Source organism: Aquarana catesbeiana, linkage group LG08 (assembly GCF_042186555.1).
Source record: "Aquarana catesbeiana isolate 2022-GZ linkage group LG08, ASM4218655v1, whole genome shotgun sequence".
NCBI lineage: Eukaryota > Metazoa > Chordata > Amphibia > Anura > Ranidae > Aquarana > Aquarana catesbeiana.
Window position 1 is genome coordinate 270603347 of NC_133331.1, and position 16180 is coordinate 270619526.

Consider the following 16180-nt stretch of genomic DNA (forward strand, 5'->3'; position numbering starts at 1 on the left):
GAAGCTATTGGCTACTGACTATTGAGCTTCCTTTTTCTAGTCCTGTCATACGTGCTGTTCGTCACCGCGTTCTGGACGGTTGGACTTTGGCTTGACCGTGTGTAAGCAAGACCGGCCCTGGGAAGGGTCATGGGAGTACTAGAGAGAAGAACACCGGGAAGGAAGGGTCATGGGAGTACTGGAGAGAGGAACACTGGGAAGGAGGGGTCATGGGAGTACTAGTGAGAGGAACACAGGAAAGGAATTGTCATGGGAGTACTGGTGAGAGGAACATGGGAAAGGCAGGGTCATGGGAGTACTAGTGAGAAGAACACAGGGAAGGAAGGGTCATGGGAGTACTAGTGAGAAGAACACAGGGAAGGAAGGGTCATGGGAGTACTGGTGAGAGGAACACAGGGAAGGAAGGGTCATGGGAGTACTGGTGAGAGGAACACAGGGAAGGAAGGGTCATGGGAGTACTGGTGAGAGGAACATGGGAAAGGAATTGTCATGGAAGTACTGGTGAGAGGAACATGGGGAAGGAAAGGGTCATGGGAGTACTGGTGAAGGGAAGGAAGGGTCATAGGAGTACTGGTGAGAGGAACATGGGGAAGGAAGGGTCATGGGAGTACTGGTGAGAAGAACACAGGGAAGGAAGGGTCATGGGAATACTGGTGAGAAGAACACAGGGAAGGAAGGGTCATGGGAGCACTGGTGAAAGGAACATGGGAAAAGAAGGGTCATGGAAGTATTGGTGAGAGGAACATGGGAAAGGAAGGGTCATAGGAGTACTGGTGAGAAGAACACAGGGAATGAAGGATCATGGAAGTACTGGTGAGAGGAAGATGGGAAAAGAAGTGTCATGGGAGTACTGGTGGGAGGAACATGGGAAAGGAAGGGTCATGGGAGTACTGGTGAGAGGAACATAGGAAAGGATGGGTCATGTGAGTACTGGTGAGAGGAATATGGCGAAGGAAGGGTCATGGGAGTACTGGTAAGAGGGACACGGGGAAGGAAGGGTCTTGGAAGTACTGGTGAGAGGAACGTGGAGAAGGAAGTGTCATAGGAGTACTGGTGAGAAGTACACGGGTAAGGAAGGGTCATAGGAGTACTGGTGAAGGAAAGGAAGGGTCATAGGTGTACTAGCGAAGGGAAGGAAGGGTCATGGGAATACTGGTGAGAGGAACATGGGGAAGAAAGCATCATGGAAGTATTAATGAGAGTAATATGGGGAAGGAAGTGTCATAGGAGTACTGGTGAGAGGTACATGGGGAAGGAAGGGTCATGGGAGTACTGCTGAGAGGAAATAGGGGGAGGGAAAGGTCATAGGAGTACTGGTGAGGAAGTAGGGGGATGGAAAGGCCATAGGAGTACTGATGAGAGGAAGTAAAGGAGGGATAAAAGGAGTACTGGTGAGAGGAAGAAGGGGGACGGAAAGGTCAAAGCAGTACTAATGAGAGGAAGTAGGGGGAAGGATAAAAAGAGTAATAGCAAGAGGAAGGAGAAGTCATAGGGTGTACTAGTGAGAAGAAGGTATCAAAGGAAGGGTCGAAGGAGTACTGGTAAGAGGGAAGTGGGGAAGGAATAGTCAAATAAGTACTAGTAAGAGCCGGTTCACACGGGGGCGACTTGTCAGGCGACCTAGCCGCCTGACAATCTCCTCCCGTTCTGTACAATGGAACCGTTCTAATCGGAGCGACGCAAGTCGCTCCGACTTAGAAGAAAGGTTCCTGTACTACTTTGGGGGCGACTTGCATAGACTTCTATACAGAAGTCGCCTTGCAAGTCGCCGTGGCAGTCGTGTGCAGGTCGCCTCGATGAGGCGACCTGCAAGTCGTGCCGCTTCTAGTGTGAACCGGCTCTTAGGGGAAGGTGGGGGAGGAAGGAAAAGTCAAAGGAGTATGGATGAAAGGAAGGTGGGGATGGGTCATGGAAGTACTAGTAAGAGAAAAGAAGGGTCATAACAGTCCTGGTGAAAGGAACATGGGGAAAGAAGGTTCATAGGAGTACTGGTAAGAGGAAGGGTGGGAATGGTCATGGAAGTAAGAGAAAGGGTTTTAGTGGTACTGGTAAGAAAAGGGGTCATGGGGGTATTGATAAGAGGATGGTGGGGAAAGGTTATGGGAACAATAGTAAGAGCAAGGGTCATAGGAGTATTGATGAAAGGTTAAAGGAGTACTGGTGAGAGGAACGGTCATGGGAGTACTAGTAGGAGGAATGAAGGGTCATTAAACTACTCATGAGAGGAAGATGGGGTCATCGGAGCACTGGTGAGAGTCTGCCATTTTAAGTTGGTACTGATGTAATGGAGAGGGAAGGGCATGTAGGTGAGTTGGCAGGCAATGTTGGAGGGTTGGGTTGGGTTCCTGTGTACTCTGAGATTTTCCTTGCTCAGGAAACAGAGTAAATACCTTTTGATGTATGCAACACTGTCACCCTCCCAATTAAGGAGATATTCTTTAATTTCCTGTTCTGTGATTACAGGGCAAGAAATGGGAACCTTTGTCACCAGAACAAGAAGATACAGACAGCAGTATGACATTGTTAGATGTTCTAACTCATAAAGTAGTGTTAAACCTTCATCAATAGGTTAATGCTTTCTTTTCAATACTTTTCTGGCTGCACTTTTTTTTTTTTTTAACCTTTTCGAAACTTGCCCACTGCTGTCTGACAACGCCCACATTCTCTATTGAAAATGTTCTGAGCACAGACCACTCATCAGGAGCAAGTTGGCTGCTCTGCCCACCAGCATTTAGGTTGACAGCAGGTTGAAAGCTTTTATTCAATAACCAATTTTTGCCATCTTTTTCCAGTGTTGCTGTCAATCTAAGAGTTGATGGGCACAGCAACCATCTAGTTACTGAAGAGTTATTCTGTACCCAGGGTGTGCTCTTATGCGGATGTGGTCCCAGTTGGGAGCAAGCATATGTGTGTAGGTCGCTCAGGCTGTATGGGAATGAAGTCCTGTGCCCACGGCTGTGAGTGCTGGCCGGGCAGGGAGCTCGTCTATGCTCCAGGCAATGGTAGAGAATGATGAGGTGTCCCGGGAGCTGCACATCAAGTCCAAGCCTGCTGTGTGATAATAAATGGCAGTCTCAGCCTGGACGTCCATCATGCCACACCCCCAACACTTTCCCCTACTCCCACCGGAGCTTACTCATGGGGCCAGTCAGGAGCACACACGTAGAGGTGGCTACGTTGGGGCTCCAGGGAGACCCTCAAGGCAGCGTAACCACCCTATAGACATAAGTGTAGTTTGTAATAGATCTGAGATCTTCTGAATAGATAGCTGTTGAGAAGGAAAGCAGTCTGCCTTTCTGAAAGAATGTAAATGATGGTACCATGGGAAAACACGCTTCAAACCATTTAGGTATGAACTGGACCTTCACTGTGAGAAAACTTCCTCAGCAGGGACCTAGACCCCAATAAGCCCCCAATGACACTTGGAGTGAGCTTAGTCAGGTGATTTAGAGGCTTTTCTTTGCCTGTGTGTACACGTTACCTGTAGTACACAGTAGAATCACACATTTTGGCTTTTTAATTGGAGCATCTGAAAAATGTATGTATACACTTCTTTCAAGCGTTCTTTGAGGTGAGCCCATTAAGATCTATGGAACCAAAACAGTGCGATCCTGTCCCGAAGAAGCTCATTGAATTTTTCCAAGCTTCACGTGGAAGGTGACACAACATTCAGGCCCTTTGAGAATAATAGTATTCTTCATTGTGAACGCTGTCACACTTCAAGAATCATGCAACAAAACACTCAACTGTGAATGGCGACTAAAAACCCAAGTTATATTCTTTCCCTCTTTATCCAAAATTTAAAAAAATGTGTTTTAACAACAGAACTAGCCAATCAAAGGCATGGGAGCAATAGCGCACTGTGATCTACTTAGGCTATCCTAACCAACATGCCCATGTACTTTATATTTCGGCCCATGATGTGTCAGGAAAAAGGCAAAAACGGTTTATTAAAATGAGTCTGTATTTATTTACTGGTCATCGCAACTTCAAAAATTTAAATAAAAAGCCATAATACTGTAGTATACAAAGATCATGTAGCCTGCGTCTCTATACAAGGCCGCCTGTGTGTTGGGTTTTTATCAAAGTTTTTTCAGACAGAAATAATTTAGTGGATACAAAGAAAAGCAGAAAAATTGTTCAGGCTCCTGTCTGTCAAAAAGTTTTATATATATATATATATATATATATATATATATATATATATATATATATATATATATAAATATAGAGCAAAAATACGGTGATAGAATTTATAACACTGTCTTGAGAAATGCTAAAATCAATCGTTGAAGGTGTCTGTTTAATGCACACCCCAAGTTTTACATGGAGGGACAGCTGCTGAACTACGGAGGGCATGAAAACGCTGCAGGAAATTATTAATTTATCAGTCTTCTAAAATATCATAATAAAAAAATGTCAGCTGAATTTGGTAAGCCTTGGCATGCAGTTTTTGGAGGACCTCCGTTATTATTAGTTCCTTTTCCAATGCTTGTCAACTACTCTCCCATCACATTCCATAAGGCTCCATTCATGCCAATGCATTTTTTCATGTTTTTTGCAGAAACACAGGACATTATTTTTAACATGGACTCCTATGGAAAACGTTCACATAAATGCATTTTTGTGCCTCTGCGTTTTTGGAAAGGGTCAGGAAACATGTAGTGCGTTTTTTACCATGTTTTTAAATTTGCCCAACAACAGTTTTGTATCTTTAACTCAAACTTTTCAATAAAAAGAATTCTAAAAAATTAATAAAAACCGTGAATCGTGGTAAAATCATCTATAACACGTCAATTCTTTTTTCCTGAAGAACCGAAAAGGGACATGAAAATTAGTTAAAACGGTTGTAACCCTAAAAGGAAAAAAAAAAAAAGCTGCTGTTCCTTAAAGGCATGATCTATATCATGGTGCTTCTGCAGTGTAATTTGTTCCTTTCTTTGATCTAAAATATGTGGTTGATCCTGCCTATTCCTGTGTCCCCCTGTGTGTACTGACCACACAGTAATCATGGCTGCTGATCCATGATACCGTGGTCAGTTTACAAGCCTCCATCATCTTGCTGTGTGGTCAGTCTTTCCCTCTCCCCCTCCCTCCCTGCCTGTCAGTTCCAAAGCCTGTGTGTGCAAGCCGATCTCCTCCCCACCCCTGCCCTGCTGCTGCTGTTCCCTGTAGCATGAAAGTAACATTTAAAAATAAACTTGCCTCCCCTCTATTTTATCAATATACAAAATACAGTGTGTTCGTTTTCTGTTTTTTTATTCTACTCCTAAATATCTTCTTGCACAGCACTGATGTGCAGTCACGTGACCTTCCTTTGCTGTCTGGCTGCCATCAGAGGGGTATCTTAGCCCCTCCCTCCGCATTCTTTAGATTGGGGGAAGGAGAGACTTGTGACAGCACAGAGGAGCTATGAGAAAAGGTATTTAGGATTAGAATAATAAAAAAAAAAACACACACAGTGCTTTGCATCTTGGATAAAACAGAAGGGATGGCAGTGGTTGAGGACTATGATTTACAGCCACTTTAAAGCAGAACTTTACCCATAACAACTTGATAAAAAAGAATGTTCTTTAGCAAGGAACATACATTCCACATTAAAGCGGAGTTCTGCTTAAAAAAAAAAATTAAAGTCAGCAGCTACAAATACTGCAGCTGCTGACTTTTAATAATCGGACACTTACCTGTCCCAGGGTCCAGCGATGCGGGGTGAACGAAGCCCCGCTTGTCTCCCTCTCCTCTCTGTGGTGCTGGCATTGTCACGGTGGGTGCCCGGTTGTGGCACCCACTGTGCATGCGTGAGCCGCGCCGCGCACCGTGACTGGCCGGGCAATCATCTGGGTCCTGTGACGTGTCCCAGATGATTGCCAGGAAGAAGGGGGGGAGAGGTGATCTCCCTTCCGGTGCCACGGTGCGCCGGGAGAAAGTGGGAGCTGGGACCCTCTAAAAAGAGGGTATCCGCCCCCCCCCCCCCCCCCTAACAAATGACATGCCAAATGTGGCATGTCAGGGGGTCACCTCCCTTAAAGCGGAAGTTCAATTTCGGGTGGAACTTCACTTTAAGAACTATGCTACCAACATGACTGTGTGCTGTAAATTGCCTCCAGCATTGTTCCTGTTTCTTCTTGCTGGAGGCTGACATTTTGCTGAAGCCCAGAGCCCCAGCTGTAGACCATAAAGCAGAACTAAACCCATCAATTTACCAGTTTCAAAAAACAGTTTGATTTGATTGTGCTGTCAACCAAATTGTCAAACCATCAAATAGCTGGTGTTATAATTGATCACATGTGCAACACCATGGCAGTTGCAGATCAAACAGAAGCAGCTTCCTTGGCTGTAGTGTAAAGGATTGGATGGTTTGATTCTGCTTTAGTGCTAGTTCACACCAGATGCAGTTCCGTGCACTATTTTTCTGCACAAGTGCTAGTTCACACCAGGTGCAGTTCCGTGTGCTTTTTTCTGCACTAAAAATGCATGCACGGTGTTTCCCATGTATTCCAATGGCTCTAGTTCACACCAGTGCAGTCAGTTCCAGTCAGTTTCCGGTGCAGAAAAAATGCAGCATGCTCTACTTTTTTTTTCTGAGAACTGTACTGGGACATAGCAAATTGTATCAAAATCGCAACTGCGTTGGAACTGCGTGTGGCGTGAACTGTAAGCAAAAACTGATCTGGAACGTATCCGGAGTGGATTTTTGTGGTGTGAACTGGCCGCAAAAATGCATGCATCGTGTTTTTCATGTATTCCAAAGGCTCCAGTTGAAAAATGCATGCACAGTGTTTTCAATGCATGCCAATGCAGTCAGTTCCAGGTCAGTTTCCGGTGCAGAAACAGACCAGAAACTGACTGCATTGGCATGCATGGAAAACACTGTGCATGCATTTTTAGTGCAGAAAAAAAGCGCACGGAACTGCATCTGGTGTGAACTGGCCCTTAAAGCGGAAGTAAACCCATTGATTTAAAAGTTAAAAAAAAAAAAAAAAAGAGTTACATTCCCGACATGCTGGAAATGCTAACTGTCACATTGGTTGTGCTCTCAACCAAACTTTCAAACCATCCAATGGCTGGAGTCATAACTGATCACATGTGCAGCATCATGGCAGTTGAAGATTAAACAGAGGCCAAGATGGAAGCTTCCTTGGCTGAAAACAATACGAGGGCTTACTTCCACTTTAAGGCTGTCAGCAGAACGGCCTCTACAATCTCAACAGTGCCTAAAAATGCAGAGCAACTGAGCATGTGCAGAGCGGGGTGAGACAGTGTTTTTTTCTGGTTTATAAACAGTATAAACACTTATTTTAATGATGTATCATGACAGATGCTCAATGGCTGACATGACGTTCTGTAATCAGATTTGGTGATAGTTGTTGACTACATGCATTGACCAACTTTTCCGAGAACGTGGGGCCTTATGTAGATTTCTATCAACACTGCGCATGCTGTACCAGACACCGTCCTCCTTCTGGCTCTGGTTGCACATGTGACGGTAGCCCAAAGCACCATGGCACTATCTGGAAAAAGGTAAGGAAATCACCTTTAAAGGAATTCTCCTGGAAACTTCTGAATACTTTCTGCCCTCACAAAGGCTATGCTTTTCATAATTTTACAGTACTTGGCTCATAAACGTTTATTGGATAGTCACGGGATAAGCCATTGTTTTGATCGATGATGCAATAGATCCTCAAGGAACAGAACACACATCTATAGCAGACACCCCCCTCCCCCCTTCATCCAAAAATCAGTCCTGATAGAATCCAATGAATCCTAATTGAAATGAATTAAATAAGTATTTGCGGCATATCTCCCAGCCCACCTCATCATGGATAGTTTTTAATAAGTTTTGTTTTTTACATTCCGTTGCTCTACTACAGTAGGTAATAGGCTGAATGGTTGAGCACCGGCACTACCAGAGAACTGAGTGCATTTATGGTAGAACCTCCTCTGGCAACCTGTCCACCAGATCACAGCGAATGTCAAAAAAAAAAAGAGCTCTGTCTTTACAATTCCCTCTGTTCTCACATAATAGGTAAATGAGCTGAATGTTCTAAATCACAGATCAATCCCTTCCAAATAATGGAAGAAATGTTAGTCTTTACTGAAGAATATCTATAATGGAGCAGATGCAAAAAAATGGCAAAAACAAAAGACAAAGCCGCACTTCCATAAAGTCCCACCATGAAGATAAATCAAAGTGGTGGGCATCCGATATAGCTCCCTCTGAGAGGCATGGCTTAGAGCAGGGACTATGTTAGAAGCCTACTGCTTTGATAAACCACTAGACCTCCGGAAGGTTTTACCCCCCTTCACGGCCATTTTTTGCTGTTCAGCACTGTGCTACTTTAACTGGAAACTGCCCGGTCATTCAATGCTGTACCCAAATAAAATTAATATAACTTTTCACACAAATAGAGCATTTCTTTTGGTGGTATTTGATCACCACTGGGTTATTTATTTTATAAATGAAAAAAAAGACATAAAATTTTGAATAAAAAAAAAGATTTTCTGTTATGAAACATATCCAATATAATCAAATTTCTTAATTTAGGCCAAGATGTATTCTGCTACATGTCTTTGGTAAAAAAAAAATATTAAAAATGATTAATTGGTTTGTGTGAAAACTATAGAAACTACAAACTATGGTATATATACTGGAATTTATGTAGCTATAGACGCTATACTGTAACTTTGGTGATCAGAGACATATAGTGTGACTGTTTAAGGGTGGCGGGCAATCTGGTGCTAACAGACACTGGCAGGAAGGGTCACTGACACTGACGTCGCTATTGACACTAATACAGTGATCAGTGATAATACTGTACTAATGACACTGGCTGGGAGGGGATTAACATCTAGGGGCAATTAAGAGGTTACCTGTGTGCTGCTTTTACTTACTAATCTGGCTGTTTTTTCTCCCTGCTTTTCAGGAAGAAGAAACAGCCAGACCGCTCTTCGCTGTACACAGAGTTCTGTGTGTTTGTAAACACAAAACTCTCTGTGTGATTGGACACAGCCGATCAGCTGATTTCAGCCAACATACTGGCTGAAATCTGCTGCCAAACGCCTGCCGTGTCCACTCGCAGCATGGGTCGGCAGGGGCAAGTGCGTGCGTGCCCCAAACCTGGAAGAAGGCCATCATGTACATGTATGGGACTGTGCCTGTACCCGTCGCCCGCTCACAGTATATTTACTGTGAGCGGTTGGCTGGTAGTTAAACTTCATGGTGGGATTCTATGGAAGTGCGCCGTTGTCTTTCGTTTTTGCCATATGTGCCGAGCAGGATTGGCTTCTAAAGCCAGCACTTGAGGGGGGCCAGAGGAATAGGCTCAGGACTTGGAGCGGGTCAGTCTTTCCTTTGTATCTACAGATGCAAAAAATATCATGTCCTATGCAATTTGAGGCTTGTAGGGACGATCTGCATGGACGTCAAACTGGTTTTGCACACAGTTGCTTTTTCTGATGTCTGTTGAGGGAAGACTTCCTGGTGAAGGATCTTCCACAATCTGGACATGAATATGGATTCTCACTACTGTGCGTGGCCTGGTGGCAGACCATGTCGGCCTTCCACCGGAAACACTTGCCGCACTCTGCACAGGAAAAGGGCTTTTCCCCAGTGTGAACCCTCTGGTGCCTTTCCAGCTGTGACTTGTGTGCAAAGCATTTCCTGCAGTCTGAACAGGAGAATGGCCTCTTGCCTGAATGCATGGCTTGGTGTTCGACAAAGGAGGTCTTCCACCGAAAGGTTTCTCCGCACTCTTCACAGGAGAAAGGCCTCTCGCCAGTGTGGATGTTTTGGTGCCGGTCTAAGTGCGATTTATGAGCAAAGCTTTTCCCACATTCGCCGCAGGAAAACGGCTTCTCACCGGTATGTATTTTCCAGTGTTTGACCAAGCTGGACTTGTGTATGAAGCATCTGCCACAGATCATGCAGGAGTTTTGGCTCTTATCAGCGTGCTTCTTCTGATGGAAGTTGAGCAATTGCCTCTCCGTGAATCTCTGGCCACATTCAGAGCATGAATATGGCTTCTCTCCCGTGTGGCGCCTCTGATGTTCAACCAGCCGGGCTCTGCGCATAAAACACTTTCCACATTCCGAGCAGGAGAAGGGCCTCTCCCCCGTGTGGACTCTAAGATGGAGGATAAGACGGGACTTGTGCAGAAAGCCCTTTCCACAGAGGGAACATGAGAGCGGCTTGTCACCAGAGTGGATGGACTGATGAACCAGGAGGGTTGAGCGCAAAGCAAAGCTCCTCCCGCACTCAGCACAGGTAAACGGCTTTTCGCCCGTGTGGGTTCTCCGATGCCCAATGAGGATGGATTTCTTCTCAAAGCATTTCCCACAGTCATCGCAGGAGAAAGGTTTCTTCTTCATGGAGACCTGCTGGTGTTTCACCAGTGTTGACTTCTGCCGGTAAGACTTCCCGCAGTCCGAGCATGAATAGGGCTTCTCCCCCGAGTGTAAAGCCTGGTGTTTGCCAAGAGAGGCCTTCTGGGTAAAAAGCTTCCCACATTCCAGACACGAGTATGGCTTCTCCCCCGTGTGGGTGATCTGGTGCCGGAGTAGATGATCTTTTTGCCTGAAACATTTTCCACAGTCAGGACACGAGTAGGGCTTCTCTCCTGTGTGTATCCGCCTGTGATAGTTTAACTGGGACCTCTGTGAAAACCTCTTTCCGCAGTCGCTGCAAGACAACGGCTTACCGATTCTTGATTTTCTCTAAAAGGAAACACAGATTTATATTTTACAACTTTTTTTCCATAACTTTAAAAAAAAAAAAAAATCGCCCTAAAAGAGGGGGTGAGGGGGGGTTGGGTGGTAACTGAGTTGGTGTGTGTGCTGCTCGTCACCTCGGAGGGAGGTTGGAGGTGTTGCCACAACCTGCCACCTCTGGGCCGCCCTGGCCCTCCTCCTTCTTCCCCTTCTGCTCCCTCTTCCTCTCCGTAGGCAAGATGACCACAGAGAGGGAAGGGAGTAGTAATGCTGGGAGACAAGAAGCAGGCACCCTCTGGTGGTGGGTGGGTGACAGTGCAGGTTATGCAGGCTCACTGCCTGCTGCCCACCCACCTCTGCACAGCCCAACATACCACGGACCAGCAACGCTCCATGGCCTGGGGGTTAGAAACCCCTGCTTTAAATCACATGTAAAAGAGAATAAATAGCTTTTATCTGATTTTTTTCTTTTTTACAATCAGGAGTAAAAATTAAATGTTTCCAGTTATGTTTAAAATATTGCATATGAATATTTCATAATAAACACTTGCAGGCAGTATGTGGTGAGCGCAAAGCAACAGTTCATTGACTGTGTGAAACAACTATAGGGCTGGGGAGATCAGATTACATAGCATGCTAAATGACTTGCATACTCAACTCTGTTCTCCAACTCACTCAACTTCATGATTTTGTTTGTTTTGGACAAAGTAGAATAGGAGATAATCTCTGTCTAATTTTTACTGTGGTCTGTGCTCCACTAGAGAACTTTTCCGTCACTTACTATAGGGAAAGGAAGTAATGGGAAATCTCTCCAGCGGTGACACAGTCCTAAACAAAACACACAGTTTATTACTACTGTCAGTATTTTTTTAACAACCCGACTCCCTTTTTCTTGTACTACTGTCACTGGGAAACAAAACACACAGGTTATTACTACTGGGAGTATTTTTCTGACAACCTGACTCCCTTTTTCTTGTACTACTGACAGTGGGAAAGGGTCAGTGACAGCAATATAAATACAGAATTATCTACTATTCCTGAGTCCATCTATAAGTATTAGGAAAAAAAAAAAAGAAAGTAAGACAAGACCCATCGGGTATAGCTAGTTATAAAGAGGCTGCCAAAAAGCGTGCATGAAAATGCATCAAATTATAAATGATTAATATAGTAAAAATAATTCAAATACTAATATATAAAACATCAATGTTTTCAAATAAAAAAGTATTTAAAATAACATTTGGTAAAAACCATTACACCTTCCTGTGACGGACCGTCCAATGCCCAGTTTGGGTGCTTCCCAGGGTATACAGCGTCCTCCAGTCTGGAACCAGGTATTATAGCTGAGCACCCAAGAGCTAGACGACACTAGCTTAGGTGCAAACTGGAACTCTATTGTAAACTCACACAGAATATAAACCACACAAGATCAGATAAAAGCCTGATTACATTAACATCTAAGCAACAGCTTAGCAACAGTATGCTAATCCACATCTAGCAACTAATATCTGATAGTGATCTGATCTAATTAACATAAACTTATTAACAACTAGTCACCTAGACAAGCCTAGGTGACTCAGGGCATTGTCCACCCAGACAGTCTGGCACCAATATTCAAGAAGACCCAGGGCTGTCCAAATCTCATTAACCAGCCTTCTTTTCACACCCATCTTCCCACTGTGTTTCAAGTTGGCAGAGACCATCATGGCTTCCTTGACTGTTAAATGTAATAATGCCATCTCGCATCATATAACAGGACATCTTCCTGAATGCTCGTAGATCCCTCAAATGCCACGGCCCATAGTCAGTAGGCAAGAGGCTACCCTGCAGCCCCCTCCAAAAGTCCCTGTCCCGATTGGGTCTGTCACACTTGTCTTTTAATCAATGAGCCTCTGCTATACCCATCTGAATTTTAACAGCATTTCATGATCTGTCCAGAGAAGTCTGTCACGTAAGAAACATGGAACCCACCATGAACTATGCTAAACTTACCTTTTCTCCATTCGGAGCAGCGAGTTGACGTTTCCGCATTTTTAATCTTCTGTATCGTCCATCTGAAAAGAACAGGAATGGTCAACCCTTTTCTTCAGAAGCAGCATACACCTTCCCCAACACCCCAGTCCTGTCTCTATGTGCCAATTATGATGGCTGACAACTGTGCCCTGGACTGCCCTGGTACTGATGTCTTCTACCGACAGGGGTGAGAAGATAGGAAGAAACCCTCGGCAGAAGAGTCATCAAGTATGATCTAACCCTTTTCTTTACAAATGTGGACTTCCTAAAACGAACCTAAACCCTCCTATTGTTTTCAGCCAAGGAAGCTGCCATATTGGCTTCTGTGTTATCTGCAGTTGCCATGGTGCTGTTTTTTGAAACTGCTAAATTGTTGGAGGACCCCATTCGCATTTATGCGACTTGTCATGCAACTTTGGATATCAGATTTGGATATCAGACTAGCAGGACAAGTTGTACCCCATGTTTTTCGATGATAACCATTCACATGTGTGATGTAACCACTTGACATGGAGATTTACCCCCCTCCCCCTTCATGACAAGAATTTTTTTTGCTATATGGCACTACATTACGTTATATACACTATATGTTAGGTTTCATATGAAATTTTAGTCTTTAGTGAAAAATTTCTATAATGGAGCAGATGCAAAAAAAATGGCAAAAAATAAAAGACAAAGCCACACTTTTTGCGCTTTAAACGAAAAAAGACTGACAATTTTGAAGAAAATAAAAAAAAAACAATTTTTATTTACTTTCTGCTATAAAACCTATCCAATAAAAAAAAAATGTAACAAATTAAATTTCTTTATAAATTTAGGCCAATATGTAATCTGCTACATATTTTTGGTAAAAAGAAATCCCAATAAGCATATATTGATTGGTTTGCAAAAGTTTTAGCGTCTACAAACTATGAGATATATACTGGAATTTTTAATTAATTCTGTATATACTAGTAATTATGACGATCAGCGACTTATAGTGGGACTGCGATATTGTGGTGAACATTCTGACACTGACTGACACTTTGTGGGAACCAGTGACACCAACACAGTGATCACAGTGATCAGTGCTAAAAATATGCACTGTCACTGTACTAATGACACTGGCTGGGAAGGGGTTAAACATCAGGGGCAATCAAAGGGTTATCTGTGGGCCTGATAAGTGTTTTGTGTACACTGTATGGTGCTTTCACTAAGGGATGTGATGGATTTTATTCTCTGCTTTGCAGGGAAACAAAATCCAGCACATCCCCGCTGACAGGACGGAACTGTGCCTTGTCCTGTGTCTCTCCTCGCCGATCAGCGGGTGCCATCGGACATCCATCGGCTGGCACCCACTGATCGGCTTTTGCCACAATATATATATATATATATATATATATATATATATATATATATATATATATATATATATACAAACACACACACACACACATACACACACATACATATATATATATAGTCATAGCGACTTCAAAGTAGTTCATGCACTACTTTGGTCTGACTTTCATGTGCAACTTGGAGGGCCATATACTTCAATGTTAACCCTCAAAAGTTGCATGAAAGTCGTACCTGAATTTTTTACATGCAACAGTGGGTCAGACTTTGCAGAGGGACAATAAGTCACATCCAAGTCGCACCCATACAAAGTTGCACCAAAGTTGCACTCCAAAGTCATGCAAATTTGGAGTCGTACAAGTGTGAATGGTGTTAAGATCATGTACACCATTTGTGGACACCAGCTATGATACCTATATGAGCTTGTTGGACATCCCATTTCAAAACCATGGGCATTATTATGGAGCAATGCCCTGGACCCGTAGTGATACCTTCTACTGCCAGAAGTGAGAAGATGGGAAAAGACCCTCAACATAGAGACCCGAGCATACAGAGTTCTCCCTCAACGTACAACGTAAGCAGAAAAGCACTACGGTATTGTCTAACAGAGGCCCATTTTTAGAGATGTGGACTTCTTAATAGGCTCGTGTACACTATTTGTGGACACTTGACCATCACACTTATGTCAGCTTGTTGGACATCCCATTCCAAAACTATTGGCATTAAGTCACATTCTTCTCTGTTTGCTGCTATAACAGCCTCCATCCATCTGGGAAGGTTTTCCACAAGATTTCAGAGTGTGTCTGTGGGAATTTGTGTCCATTCAGTTAAAAGAGCATTTGTGAGGTAAGGTACTGGTGTTGGATGAGAAGATCTGGCTCACAATCAGCATTCCAAATCATCCCAAATGAGTTCTGTAGAGTGGAGGTCAGGGCTCACCACTCGAGTTCCTTCACACCAAACTGGTCAAACCATGTGTTTATAGGGCTGGCTTTGTGCACAGGGGCACAGTCTTGCTGGAAAGGGGTGTTCCCCAAATTCTTACTACAAAGTTGGAAGAGCACAATTGCCTAAAATGTCTTTGCATGCATTAACAGTACTCTTCACAGGAAGCACTTGAACTCATTCATTTGGAGGAGGGTCTGCATCCTGCTGGCCATACGGTGTAGGTGTGATAGTCAGGTGACCACAATTTTTGTTTGTAAACAGAGGTCTCCAACCTTCAGGCGGTGGACTGGTGTCCAGAGGTGGGCGGCAGGCGAGCGAGCAAACACAGCCTGCACTGCCACCCTCCAACCACCAGAGGGCGCTCATTCCCCTTCACCCACCACCACTTTTCCCTTCCCTCTCTTTGGTCACATTGGTGACAAGTGGGAAGAAGAGGAAGAGTAATGAAGAGAAGGGGGAGAACAACGAGAAGGGGAGGGAGGAGAGCCAGGACAGGGACAGGATGGTCACAGAGCACTGGTGAGACCCATACACTGCTACAGTCTATAGGATAGAAAGGGTTGTCTTCTATGAGGTGGTCCCTGTTGCCGGAGAGGTTGGGGACCACTGTTCTAGAACACTGCTGTCAATTTGTGTATTTTTGGCCCAAAAGGATATCTAAAACCAAAAACAATAATGTAAAATATTGCAGCTACACCAGTCCTTAGATTGGTGGCGACATTTGTTTTTTCAGACTAAGTACACTTTCTGCAACTACAGAAAATACACAATCTTTCTATAACTACAATGTTCTTATAACATCCCGTCTAGTGAAATGATCAAATAACATCCCTTCCGTGCAATGTAGATGAAGAGAGGAGGTATACAAATCAGGGTGACAACACTGCTCCTCAATAGATACAGTGAGTGGGTGTTGTCACACTATAACAGGCTGTGTGTTACTGGCAGGATCGCCAATAAAGGAATAAAAAAATAATCTGAGACTCTTTTCTGATTTTCATGTTTATAAAACTCACCTGTGCTGATCTCTCTAGGAATTTCCTCCTCCTTATTTGACTCGTTACCAGATAGATCATCTTCTTCCTTCACCTCTACTTTAATAATGAGATTTTCATTCTGAACAACACATATCCATTATTCAATACATTGTATGCTATATAAAATAAAACAGAATAGA

The 16180-nt window shown here is 43.8% G+C and overlaps 1 protein-coding gene across 1 annotated transcript in view; it reads right to left on the reverse strand.

Annotated features, from left to right (window-relative positions):
* Positions 1 to 3941: 3941 nt before the first annotated feature.
* LOC141106741 (uncharacterized) overlaps positions 3942 to 16180 on the reverse strand; it is a 172748-nt gene continuing 160509 nt past the window's right edge. Inside the window, exons 16-18 of the mRNA XM_073597669.1 lie at positions 16020 to 16119; positions 12697 to 12758; positions 3942 to 10713 (exon numbers count right to left, since the gene is read on the reverse strand). Of these exons, the coding sequence (XP_073453770.1) occupies positions 9424 to 10713; positions 12697 to 12758; positions 16020 to 16119 (1452 nt within the window). The 3' untranslated portion in view covers positions 3942 to 9423. The remainder of the gene's footprint in view (positions 10714 to 12696; positions 12759 to 16019; positions 16120 to 16180) is intronic.